The sequence below is a fragment of the Elaeis guineensis genome, chromosome 4, assembly GCF_000442705.2.
Source record: "Elaeis guineensis isolate ETL-2024a chromosome 4, EG11, whole genome shotgun sequence".
Taxonomy (NCBI): Eukaryota; Viridiplantae; Streptophyta; class Magnoliopsida; order Arecales; family Arecaceae; genus Elaeis; species Elaeis guineensis.
Genome location: NC_025996.2, coordinates 20,327,060 through 20,340,721, shown reverse-complemented (window position 1 = coordinate 20,340,721; position 13,662 = coordinate 20,327,060). Strand labels below are relative to the sequence as shown.

At 37.3% G+C, this 13,662-nt stretch overlaps 2 protein-coding genes across 4 annotated transcripts in view; one reads left to right on the top strand and one right to left on the bottom strand.

The window, feature by feature from the left end:
- Positions 1-1,707, top strand: part of LOC105043477 (cytochrome b5) — a 4,903-nt gene extending 3,196 nt beyond the window's left edge. For both annotated transcript variants that reach the window (XM_010921037.4, XM_010921038.4), the window contains exons 3-4: positions 920-986; positions 1,163-1,707. In XM_010921037.4, the coding sequence (XP_010919339.1) occupies positions 920-986; positions 1,163-1,416 (321 nt within the window). In that variant the 3' untranslated portion in view covers positions 1,417-1,707. The remainder of the gene's footprint in view (positions 1-919; positions 987-1,162) is intronic.
- A 1,211-nt stretch (positions 1,708-2,918) lies between these two features.
- On the bottom strand, positions 2,919-12,417 carry LOC105043478 (rab GTPase-activating protein 22). 2 transcript variants are annotated; one of them, XM_010921040.4, is made up of 5 exons: positions 11,686-12,417; positions 10,456-10,591; positions 10,293-10,342; positions 4,855-4,908; positions 2,919-4,431 (listed from the first exon to the last, which is right to left on the bottom strand). In XM_010921040.4, exons 1-5 carry the CDS (start codon positions 11,811-11,813, stop codon positions 3,174-3,176), a joined length of 1,626 nt encoding a protein of 541 aa, XP_010919342.1. In that variant the 5' UTR covers positions 11,814-12,417; the 3' UTR covers positions 2,919-3,173. The 2 variants fall into 2 exon arrangements, with proteins under 2 accessions (XP_010919342.1, XP_010919341.1); XM_010921039.4 differs by having other exon boundaries at positions 11,921-12,417.
- Between the last annotated feature and the right edge of the window lie 1,245 nt (positions 12,418-13,662).

The following is a 13,662-nucleotide window of genomic DNA, read 5'->3' as shown; positions in this document are numbered from 1 at the left end:
TGTGGGGGGGAGGGGGTGGCTAAAAGTGGCTGCCCCAGGAGTAGAACTGGTTTAGGTCCACTGTCAGGTGAAAATTAAGTTTCCACTATGGCCCTGCCTCCAATATGTGGCAGGCTTTGAGATTTCCATGATGTCTTTCGGTAACATTTCAATGCAATGCTCAGCAGATGATTGTTGACACAGATCTCAAAGTCCGCCAAGTGTTACAGGTGGCCCCTTGTGGAAACCCTGTTTCCTCTTTGCAATGGACCTCAGCTTTGGATGCACATATACCATATTTTTTATAGGTATTTTGCTGACCAGGAGTGTAATTGATGAGTAAAATTCAAAATGGTGGTCCTTTTCTGCAAATTTGAATCATGTGGATCTTTTTAACTTTGCACTTCTCATATCCTTGATGATAAGTTGGCTTGGCCTTAATTAAATCTCCTCTCAGAAAATTGGATCTTTTCTTGAAATACCCTCTTTCCTTTCTCTTGGTGACTTCAATATTTTTATTTTAATTATATTAAGAAATTGTAAAATATAGTAGTGCTCATTCTGGTCATCATTTATAGGGAGTCATGTGTTATCTCTTATAAACATATTAATTATTTCACACCTAAACCAAATTATTGATATTACTGTTCTTGCCTTCTTGCTTTCTGACATTATCTGAGATTTAGTGTTTATATAACATTAAACCCATGCTCTTCTCTCCCCACTCCCCCCCCCTTCTTTTTTTACGTTAGGCAAGTGGATCTTTATCTTGTCAAGCTCCCTTATTAACATGTAGGACAATGATCTATGAAGAGCTTAAGACATATCTAATTAATGCATATTTAACTTGCAGGGACTTGATATGAATATTTGGGCATGCTCATATATTTTCTTCATCACGAAGTACTCACTTTTATTTTCACATATTTTCGTACTACAGGTGTACGATGTCACCCCATTTATGGATGAGCATCCAGGTGGTGATGAAGTCTTGCTAGCAGCAACTGGTAATAATTCAAATCAGCTTTTGTTGAACCATAGATTTTATATGTTAGTATTTTTTATCTCATATATTTTCCTCCATTCTTATATAAAAGAAATCATGATTAAGCCAGGCAAAGTCTGGTCTTGCTTAGTTGGCTATATTCACAGAACTGAATTTTTCATCTAATTGTCTTTGCAGGGAAGGATGCAACCAACGATTTTGAAGATGTAGGTCACAGCACCTCTGCTAGGGAGCTGATGATCAAGTATTGCATCGGGGACATAGATTCTCCAACTATTCCAACTAAGCGTGTCTATGTGGCACCACAACAAGCACACTACAATCCTGATAAAACTTCAGAATTCGTGATCAAGATACTGCAGTTCCTTGTGCCCGTCTTGATCTTGGGCTTGGCCTTTGCTGTTCGTCACTTTACCAAAGTAGAGGAGTAACTCTATTTGCCTCGGTCATCCGTAGTCTATTGAAACTGAAGTTCAATGGTGGATTTGATAATTTTATAGTAATTGAACTGTAAAACCATTCAGCCACTCTGATGGTGGTAATGGATTAGTTGTTATGTGCCATTTAGAAGTTCTTGTCATCTTCTTTCCTTCCAGTCCGCACTTTTGAGTTTCCTTTGTTAAAGCTGGAACATCTCTTAGGGTGTTGAGGATGGATTTTGAGCTATTACAATTCAGAAAAATATATAACAAGCGAATGCTTTCTAGGCTTGTCTATAGAAATTTGATTTTTTCACATTGGAGCTGCTTCTGGTCTATAACTAGGGATCCAATGGCCAACCGTGTTCCCTAGACTTCTGAAACCTTTTCTTCTTTTTCTTGTTATTCGTTTTTTGAGCAATCTTGGTGTCCGTCTATGTTCGCTATTATGTGCATAGATAAAAGCTCTTAATTTGTGGTTCTGTAGAGATAAAGCTCAACGATCTTTGCACCTTTCAGATGTTCATTTCTGATAATATTGTTTATCGTATATTTACTCTTTGAAAATTATTATTTGCATGTGTATCTTTCGAAGTATTCTGTTTTTTTTCAATGATATCCTTCCGTTAAATTTTAGACTATGTTAAAAGTAGCAGTTTTAAATTTAAAAGGATATTATTATTTTTTACATTAATAAGGATATTATTATTTTTTTACACTAATACTCTTGAAAAATAAACATTTAATTTATAGCATGAAGAGCTATATTCTTGTATATAATTTGGAGGTAAAGAAGATAATAATTGTTTCATATATTTAAAGCTATTGTTATTAACATCATCAGTGAAGAATTGAAGGAAAGGGTATCTGAGATTTGAGAGAATTATGCACCAAAGTACTGGTAGAGGATATAATGGGCTCTTTCATCCGATGGTTCATGTAAGAAAGGAAGAAATTAAAGCTCAACCTCGGCCCTGGTGAACATTTTTTTCCATATATCATCCAGCTCCAGCGTGGATGCCTCTTGCTCAGCTTTTCTTTTCAAGCCTGCAGCGAACCTTCTTGGTTTAATTGATGAAGAGATCTCCACGTAAGAATGTTCCAACTTTTTACAGAACCACATGATGAGGAGAGCTATATTTAAAAAGATCCACTAGACTCATGAAACATGCTTGGATGACAGGGAACACATCAATTAGATCTCTAGCAGTCTAGCTCATTCTTTTAACCATTCTAATCGGATGAGTTGCTACAAACCAATTATCCATTCCACTTTTAGTCTGCACCTGATATTGAAGGAGAGCTTCCAGGTGCTAATGGTATCCCACAGAATAAAGAATCTTTTCTGAAAATTGTGGGTCATGTTTTAAACTGATGTCCGCAGTTCAAGAACCTGGCTAAAGAGAGCAACACATGACAGCTCTTGGGTGATTTCATCCATCTGTAGCAAATTTAACAAACTCATTCACCACAAAGGCTTCTAGAATACCAAATTCAACGGTACAAAATAAAAATAGGCAAGGAAGATTTCGATTAAATTGAACGAGCTCGTATAAACTGGAATGATTCTTCCTAAGTAATAAAACAACATTGTAGTCTCTCTAAGGTAAATCCAATAAGGGGTTCTCCGAACCCCTTTTTTTTACCTTTCATCAGTGCTATGCTTTATCATAGCAACTGGTATTAATGACTGAAAGCAAACAAAAACAGAAGAAGCCAACAAGGGAGAGATGACTCATTAAGATGGTACACATTGAGGAAAAACCAGGTCATTTAATTTTGTCATGTAGGGTGACCACTAGATCATGGGCATCATCCAAGAGCTTCCAGACATCCAGCTGCCCCGCCATGTTGTTGCACTCCTTGATGATTTCATCCATGCTGCTGTGCATCTCTATGATCAGCTTCCTCCTCTGCAGAACACAGGCTGCAATGGCATAAAGCAGCAAGTCATCAGTGGGGGGAGCCCGCAGCCTTATCCTTCTCCAAGCTGACTTTCCAATCCCTGCCCTGATTGCTGCCTGGTCTGCCCACATTACCTCCCATAGACACAAAGTTTGCTCGAAAGTTAGCTCCCTACGGAACATAACCACCACCATTCTGTAGACAAAGAAGCAGTCCTCTGCTTGAAGCTTCTCCAAGTGTCGATACAGGTGCGAGTCCTTGAACTTGATGATCTTTGATACAGTCTTCAGCTGTCTCCTTATGCCAACTTCATCAAGCCTAAAATTATGCCGGGCTTTCCACATGAAACTGACGAAGCACCAGAATGCCTCGTGGTCCTCTTCCATGACTGCAAGGATGGGAGATAGGAGGTCGCTCATTCCTTGGCAGTAGCCAATTTCTGGGTCATAGAGGGCATATGCCTCAAGTATAGCAACTAAGCGTGCAGCATGGTAGATTCTGCATGGCTCCAAGTGGTCATAGTCCTTCAAACCAACAGCAACAGCAGCCTCGAGTGCCTTGTCCTCAGAGATTAAAGCTTGGGCTGGAGAGTAGATGGCCCACTCTGCATTAGCTCGAATTGCATCTAAACGGATGATACGCTGCCATGTAGCAAAGTCCTCAGCTGTTCGACTAGAATTAGGATTGCTCCCTTTAATTGAAGTAATCTTGGCATACTTGGGATCGGTTTCCATGTTCCCTTCTGCAGCAGAGTACATCGACTGGTCTTCAGGTTCTTCTTCAGTGGAGGACTCAGTATCGGAGGATTCCATCTCCACTGCAGACGCATCATCGACATGAGTGATCCCACTCTTGTCTTCTTCTTCCACATGACATGAGCTGGGGGCAGAGGTCTCATCATGTGATGGTTGCTCTGCATTGCCATCATCTGGGCTTCCTCGATCAAAAGAAAGGGACTCCCTGGCGCTAGACACATTTTCAGAGCCAGAAGATTCATGACCCTCAATGAAACTGGGGCTCTCAGCATAACAGACTTCAACTATTTCCTTCAACTCCTTGTCTCCCACATTGCTTAGCTTTAGAAGTCGCCCGTGCCGTCTCCTTAGTTTCTCATAATCTTTCCTATATTAGAAGTACAGAAAATGGAATGTAATATTGCCTCCAAAACTTGTAGCATGTGCATGAATATATATATACACACACTATGGCAAATTAGTTCCCAGGAACAAACTACTTGGTTGTTCCCACCTGTAAATGACAAAAATATACCTGCATATTGCATTAGATACTTGTCATGCATGGGTATAGTTTTGTCATTTAGCAGATGCCATGAATGCATTTTTCTGTGTTAATTGTTTCACTTTTTAGTTCATTGCTTCCACCTATCAAGTGAACAAAGTATTGTTCTTCCCATTTTCCCTCAATGTCTTCATGTTCCACATATTTCTTAAACAAGTTATTTCTCATATCACAGCAACTGCTTTAGTTAAACCCACAAGAAGAAAACCATGGTTAAAAAAACTGATAACAGCCACGACTAAATACCTTTTCTGTTGTCTAACAGCATTTCTTTCAGCCGTTGAGCTGTTTAGGTCGTAACTGCACATTAAAGTAACAAAGTCATTCCTATTAAATGCTTCTAGCAACTCTAGACAAACACTACTGTCTTTAAATCCATTGCTACGTATATCATAAATCAAGTACATCATTATCGAATTAGTGAAATGCCTTGAATACGACAAAGCCTCCCATGTTGCACACAAGGTAAAACAAATAACAGTAATGAGCTTCTAATAGTCCCTATCAAATCACAACAAGCAACTCTGCAAATTAAACACACAACCGCTAAAAGTTCAAATCTATAGAAGATGACAGCATTATAATATCTAACATTTGTAAAATGGCATGAACATTTCCATGTTGTCGCATACATAAACACTGCTAATATATACAACATAAGCAAAAATGAGCTTGACAGAGAAAGAAAAAAGGTGGTGGTTATTTATGAGTTGTGCCACTAAGTCTTTCTATCAGCATCGACAGCATGCAAAATACAGCAAACTTGCTAGCATCACATTTTGCAGCAAGAACCTAAATAGGATTCTTTGTTAAATTATAAGATAATAGCTATAGTAATCCGATCAACACACACACACACACGCGCACACACACACACACACACAGACTTGGCTACACTTGAGTGGATCTCCACTCAAACTGGTCAAGTCAAGATCAGATGATGAGGATCCCATATCAATGATCCAGGCCATTGGATATGACCTACACCTAAACTGCGTATACACTAAAAAAATCATGTAGTGGGACCCCTAGCCTATGCATCAAGTGATCAAAAAATTGTATAGTTTATATAATATGAGCAATAGTTTTTTTTTTTTAATCATGTGATGCATCAGCTATGGGTCTCCAAATCATATAATTTTAGTGTGTAAGCAGTTTAAATGTAATAAATCACATTCAACAACTCAAGTCATCAATATGGGACCTTCATCATCTAATCTAAATCTAAACTGGATCTGAGTATAGATCCACTCGAGTGTAGCCAAATATCTCTCTGGATTGGATGATGCAGATTCCACATCAATGATTTAAGCCGTTAGATGTAATCTATACATCTAACTTGCTTATATACCAAAAATCATGTGATTTGGAGACTACTAGCCTATATATCAAGGGTCAAAAAATTGAACAGTTTAAATAATATGAAACTATACATGTCTTTTTATCCACTTGATGCATAAGCTGGTAGTCCCAAAATCACATAATTTTTGTGTATAAGAAGTTTAGAGGTAGTAGATCCCTTCCAATAGCTCAAATCATTGATATGGGACCTCCATCATCCGATCTAGATCTAACTGGATCTACGTAGAGATCTAGTTGAGTGTAGATAAGTCTATGTTGACATTATATGTATGTACGTACGTATGTATGTGTGTGTGTACATGAGGATTCATGACATTGGCAAACGTCGAACAAGAATAGAATGGCAAGGATTTGGAATCCACAAAAAAGTACATAAGCAATAGATGGGGTATGGTCCATCACTATATGTCTTTTCCACACAAAATTGCATAAAGGTTAATCTGGAGAACAAGGAAAATACAGTATGAATATAATTTTCTAAATTTCCACTGATACTCTCAAACATAAATTATCCACCCATTATCTCTTATTTCTTCTAGCTAAATAATTTAGTAATCTACCTCATTCAAATACAACTTTGAACAATAAAATGCACTTAAATAGATGGATATTCTAGATTTGATTAAGATGGAATCTGGAACTCAAGCTAAAAATTGGAAGTAGCAAAACCACTAAATCCACAAACAATTTTCATTTATAATTAACTCAAATAAAGGAAATCCAGAAATCTGATTCATGTTTTTTCATTTGATTAATCTATTGAAGATGGAAGGGTAAAATTTGATACAAATTAAAACACCACTTCCACCACTGTAGAAGTAATCCTAGAATATACAGATTTGGCAATAACTTTGCGGACCAAATTTCAAGTCTTCCATTTTTTCGCCCATGTTAGCATAGCAGATGCTCACAGCATATCTGCAGAATTCATAGAAAAGAGAATATACAGAAACAAGAAGTCCAACTCAAGTGCAGTAATATTACTAAGTTCAGTAATGATTAGTTTTACATTAAAAGATCATATTTGTCACTAGCACTGCAGTTGTTCTGATACCATCTCTAAGAGAATAAACACCCGATGAGGTTGAAATAAATTTTTTCAATATCCTTTGTCAGCATTCATTGTTCACTGTACATTTTTTATAGCAAAATATAAGACAATCTGGACAGAAGTCAGCAGCAAGAGGTACGATCACTGGATGGCATACTAATGTAAAATGGTGAAATTAGCAAAAGAAAGCTGGATCTGTAACCTCACACCGATAACAAAAAATCCAAACATAACTACAAATATAGAACAAATCCGAAATTAGGGCGAAAAAAATAAATCTATATCAACCATCAAGGAAACAAGCTTAATAGCTGACCACAAATTAATCAAATAAAGTGGGGAGAATAACATCAAAGAAGTGAAAAGGGTCTCCATAAGCCATCAGACATTATTCTAAGAAAATCTAATATCTAACTTAAGCCTGAAGTGAAAATGATTGCTGGCAAAATTTTATATGAGTATGGGCTTATTAATTATAGGCCAGACTTACAAATGGTCATATACACTATTCGAGTAACAGATTCTACATCAAAACGACAAGACAATCTTAGTCCTATATGCACTTGCATTTTGTATTATATGCACAAGTCCTTTAGCAGTGTATTACATGCACGAGAAGTGCTGCACCTTATCCAGTTCATATCACAACACTGTACACTTCAAAACGAAAAAAAGCTAAAATATCCTCACATATTCTGCTTATAAACCATAACAACTGATTGATTCAGTTAATTATAAGCATACAATTGCTCCTTCCAAAGGACTTGAATTTTGGGTTCTACACAACCTAAAACTACCTATATATGTGTGTACATTATCTACTTGGAGAAGCAATCAGAAGATATCATGAAAATTTGCCCCTAGATTTTTTTATTTTGAATCTCCATCGAACACTTGGAAAGCTCAAGTTCTTTCCCTCTCCATTAAACTCACATGGTACAATTATTTTCTGTCACACAGATACAACGCTCAGTAGTCACAAGAATCAATCAGATACCCCTTGTAGTTAAATATACCACATCTGATGGGATTGTAACATGTTTAAAATCAATCATGTGCAGCGTACGTGCAAAATGTTTGTAATTTAATGTTAGAGTCAAACATGTGATCATGAACCCAAGAAATATAGCTACTTTCTCATGAGCATTATCAGCTTTCAAATAATAAAACAATTTGCCATTTTCACTTTGTTAATTTAAACTAGTTAGTTGATCCACAAGAAAATCACAAAAAAAAAATTCCTATTAATTCATTCACAAGAACCCCATAAAATAGAATTAGCATTAATTGACAAAAATCCTTCAACAAATTAGCATTATTATCCATATCCCATGCAAATTTAAATGATCAACTAGAAGGAGAAGAACAAGAGTCATTTAATGAATGTCTATCAACCTTCTTAGACATCTTAAGTAGAAACAATATCATAACTGATTAGAAAAGAAAGGAGCATACCTAACCACATAATTCATTGAATTACTGAATGGTATTCAAATTATTATCAGAATTATTATTTTATTTTTCCTTTACTTTTCTAATATCTGCAGTTTTTTTTTTTAATTTTACCAATTTGTTGTAAAATTAAAAAGTTATCCAAAATCCCTGATACAATTACATATCGAGTCTATCCCTTTCTATTCTTATCCATGTTTCACTGGCTTAATAAAGTGCTCTGGTTGTCAGAAAGCACTGTTATGTTGTGCAGAGCCCACATGCAGTCACCAGTCCAGCAAGAATGCAATTTGGGAAATTCTATTTTTACAGGCATGGTGCAAGCAGGCAGACAAGATCAAATTTGTCTGCCATCATCCTGCCATCTGCTCATGTGTGAGTGGAAGCAACAATCAACAGAGGAGCGAAAGGGCAGACCACACGTGCTGGATTCATCTATATGGAGTATAACATCCCACAATTGCTGGAACACATAACATCATACCATACCTGAGAAATGTGCAGTCATTTACCTCTCCAAATCACTTTTAAAAAAGAAGGGCTTGAAGCGCGCATTAGAAGGAAAACAAATCCAGAGTTTGCAGCTTTAGAACATGCATAAGACAAGTAATGATGGAAGGGAAGTGTCATTACCAAGCAAATGATAATTTACATGGCTGCTGCTAAGTTTATTAATAAGGCTGATTACAAGACAGTGATTTACCTATTTAATGCTATCATCAAGATGATAGCTGTGGAAGTAATACTGTTCAATGGCTTCATCTTTCCCTTAAAAGTTTGAATACCCTATAACCTCTAAAAAGTACCCCAGAAGGTCCACTATAACTATTCTCTCAAGAAAATATTTCCATTATATCTTGAACCATTTAAGCTGAGCACTTAATTCCCATCCATATGTTGAACCACCATGTTTCGCTTACCAACTCCTTCCAAGATAGTCATAATGCAGATGTTGCTTGAGCTTTTTTGTAACTGTCACCTAGAGGTAAACTAATAATGTTTTGTAACTTTCATTAGAAGATTCGACCATATATGTTTACTTCATAGAACACCCTCCCTCTACACTCATTAGCAGAAAGCATTCTTCAGGTTAGTAAGGAATCCACACTACCATTATATATAGACAAACAAGAATAAAGAATAAAACACAGAAGCTAGTATTGTATACTATTTTCCTAATTACAGCCTTACAAATAAAAATATCCATGCATATATCAATAAATGCAATGCTTTAGTATATATGTCAAATAATTTCTATTATGCATGCTCTCAGTTCAGCTATTCACCAACAGAAAGATGGAATCGACAGTGCACAACATATTGCAAAGTTCAAAATTGAATTAAGATGCAGGAATTTGTTATTTCATGTCAAACACATAGTTTGCACTGATATACAAACTACACTTTTATGGAAAAGATATCTAGGAACATAGGCTACCAATAGAGCATCTCAAGTTTCCAATATTTGACTCATATTTCAACAGGTTGTGATCCTTAATGGTGCCTGTCTGAACTCCTATCACACTGTTACTAAAAATTATCATGGAGAAAAGCTACATGGTTGATTTATTGGATGGAAATCACAGGATCTTGAATAAACAATATTTCTATAACCTCCTTGTATTTTAAATATTACTGATTTGGATTTGCATAAATAAATTGTAACCATAACGATGTAAAATGAATAGGTGGACTAACAGATTTGCAATGAAAAAGAACATAACAACCATCAATTAAATATATAACAAGCCTATATGTTTTTTTCTACAACAAAAATAGCAAACAGAAGCATTTGAAAATAACAGCTCAGAAAACTTACGCTCCAAGAAGAAAAGGCCAAACCTCAGCTCTGATGCTTGGGTCCACTCCCTAAACCATAAATCAGATGGCTAGATCATTAAGAACATTTCTCAAACAATGGTACATAGCATGATCAGGACAATTTGATGCAAAGCAAACAGAAAAAAGATTAAAGTGCTTACTCCACTGCGGACTTTCTTTAGAAACTTCACCCCCCCATCACGAAGCTTTCCATCTGGTGTAAAGAAATTGTACCATTGCTGCCTAGTAAGCACACGTTTTCTTTTTCTTCTAGACCATGGTGATTTAAGGGTGCCTCTGCATAAATATACAGTCTAGTTATCAACAGACACAATAAGGAATAAATTGAATGAAAAGGTGAACAAATTGAAATAATATATAGAACTCATTCATATGAAATGCTATTTATAAGACCTACAGTGCACTATATGTGTTAATCATGGTCTGACAGTCTCTGACCAGAGTGCAGGTTACCGATCCCCCCAAAATTTAAACAGAGAAAGAAATGATGCTGAAGCTACCAGACTTTAAAATCCAAGACAATAAGCAGATGAACCAAAACTATTAGGGAATAAACTAAGCACTTAGTAAAAAGTAGAAGATTACCACATTCAGCATATTTGGTGCATGAGAAGAACTGAAATCATACATTCATTAAACTCATAATTGTTTATAGAACCCCTGAATCCATGACAACTCTCAAAACATCAGTTTGATGTCATCACTTTGATGTCCACAATGAGAATCATTATTATTGGCGAAACATAGAACCAATGAGATGGGGCCATATTATGAAACCAATGCTCACATAGTCAGTAGTCCATACAGCACAAAGTTGGGATCTAGGAAGGTTTTTGTCAGATTGTACCCATGAAAGATGAAGCTTTAATGAAGCGAAGCAAGATCAACCATCATGATGCTGATAATACTTTCCATAGAGTATATGCACAACAGAAAAAGGAAACAACTTCTACGAAATACTGATGTCATCACAAATGAGAGACATAATGCGAAGGTAACCAATGCAATCTACTAGAAAAGAGTATGACCCCACGGACAAAAATAAGTACTCATCAAAACTGTTACATAGAAAGAAGATAAATGCTCCAAAAGTCCTAAACCACTGAACTTAGCAAAAAGATCCAACAATATGAGCAAATCAACGGAGGAAAGAAAGCATATCGAAATTAACTAATCAAATAACAAGAACTCATCAATCCTGTTTCCTTCTTTTTTTCTCTTCGTTACTTAAAGAGTGGAGACTTAGACTGAAGAGTTTGGCAAATTGATGTGAGGAACTGGAACTCTAGCGAAATTAAAAGAAAAAAATTAAGGCGAAGAAGGAGCAGGAAGGAAAGAGAATAAGAGAATAAGAGGATATAAGGACTCACCGATCAGGGACAGGTGAGGAGGCGACAATGAGAAGCGATCTCAAATGGATCCAAGACGACGTGGGCGACGACGAAGATGGTGAGGACGAAGAGGAATTCGAGGTGTGAGATCTTCGAAGGGCTTTCATCTATCTGTCTTCTAAAAATTTCGCTCTTTTCTACTCCTAAAAGAGGGTGGGAGAAGGAAAGGGGGGAAGAAGGGGGATGGGGGCTTTTTCTCTCCTCTCTTCTTTACCTACGGGAGGAGATGACAAAGGTGGCGGCCAAGGCGATTCCGGCCATGGCCGTCACACCCAGAGCTACGCCGGCATGCCACTGCCCGCCGGCCGGTCCCGAGATCCAAGCGCCGCCGCCGCCACCACCGCCGGCCCCCAATTTCCCCACCAAGTTGCTGATCTCGCGCTCCAACCAGCCCCACTCCCACATCGATCGCCAACCCCGATCCCCCTTTGACCATCACCCGCCGCCGCCGCTCCTCCGCCCACCACTCCCGACTGCTCTCCGCCTCCCACCCTCTCTCTCTCTCACTGTGGAGACTGGGCTAAAAAAAAAAAAGAAGCCTCTTTTATTTTCACCGACGACTTAATATTATTAAAAGCGACTGATCCCAGAGGTAAGAGCCGCAGGTAGAGGCAGTAGTAGAGAGAGAAGGTGTGGAGTCTTTGGAGCCAAGGAGAGGAGGGTAGGAAAAACAAAGGGAAAAATAAGGACGGAGAGATGGACTAGAGAGAGGAGAGGAGGCTTTCGTTTCTTTTTTATAAAGAGGGAAACACGCGTGATGGCACGTGACACGACATCCATAAAACGGCAGCGGGGCTGGGACAGGGGACCCCCACCAATAATGTCCTTCTTCCCTCCGGCATTTACTCTACCGCCGGTTTGTCCATGTCTCAACCTCCTTCCCTTCCCTTGGAATGGTGCGGAAATGGTAACAAGCATGTTGCCTCTATTCTTTTTCTAACACCTTTAATTTTTTTTAAAAGAAATTTCAGGTTGCTAATGAATTGGTTTGATCAAGTTCTACATAATTTAGGCTAGCTGTAGACATCTCGTGTCTCCATTTTAAGTTCAATGACCCTTAAATTTTGGATCGAGGAGACCCTATTTTTTGTCAACCGTTTATTATCGAGAATGCTAATTATCAGGCAATATATGGATGCAAGTTATCTTAACTTGATCCTTCCGAGTTCAATCTTGGATTTAGGAGGATCATATCTCCTTCGATTTAAATTTTGATAGAATTATTTTGTTATTTTATCATGTAGAGCCTATAGTGTCTTGATAAGACTATGTCCTGTCTAACAATTGTTTAACTTGGATAAATATAGCACCTGATGTTCGGTTAGATGCAACTTTAGGAGCTAAAGACCCCACTTGGATGGAATTAGGTCTAGGTTGGTCAAAGATAGTATAATTATCCCTATTTTTAGGAGAAAGAGGGGGTTGAATCTAATGATTACCACTTTAACTTATAAAATGATATTGCCTTAAAAAGTATGATTAGATACAAATCCATGCCTGACCCTTTCAATGTGGAGTTATTCTATACATCAGAATCAGATGCTATCATGCTAAAGCGCCAATAGAAGACCTTCACAATATTTTACTGTGTGCAGAAAAACTTAATATCATTACATGAACTTGATAGTAACATGATTATGTGACATTTTGAAGATTCAACAGTACCAATTCAAATTGGAAGGTTCTAAAGTGAGCTTAAATACAAGAGTGTTTCGATACTTAATGCTATTTTCATGTAGTTATTTGGAAAGTAACTTCTGAATTTTTCAAGTACCGAAAACTATCAAGCCAGTACAAAGTTGCTTATTTTCCAAAGAGAGATGGAGGGGAACCTATCTATGTTGTATTTACCCAATTGTGGATGCCTGGAGAAGCACAATCCAAGACTTAGACATAGAATATTTAGTTGCTAAGCAAAGAGTTATGGCCATCCAGATGAGTTCCAATTTATGGTGC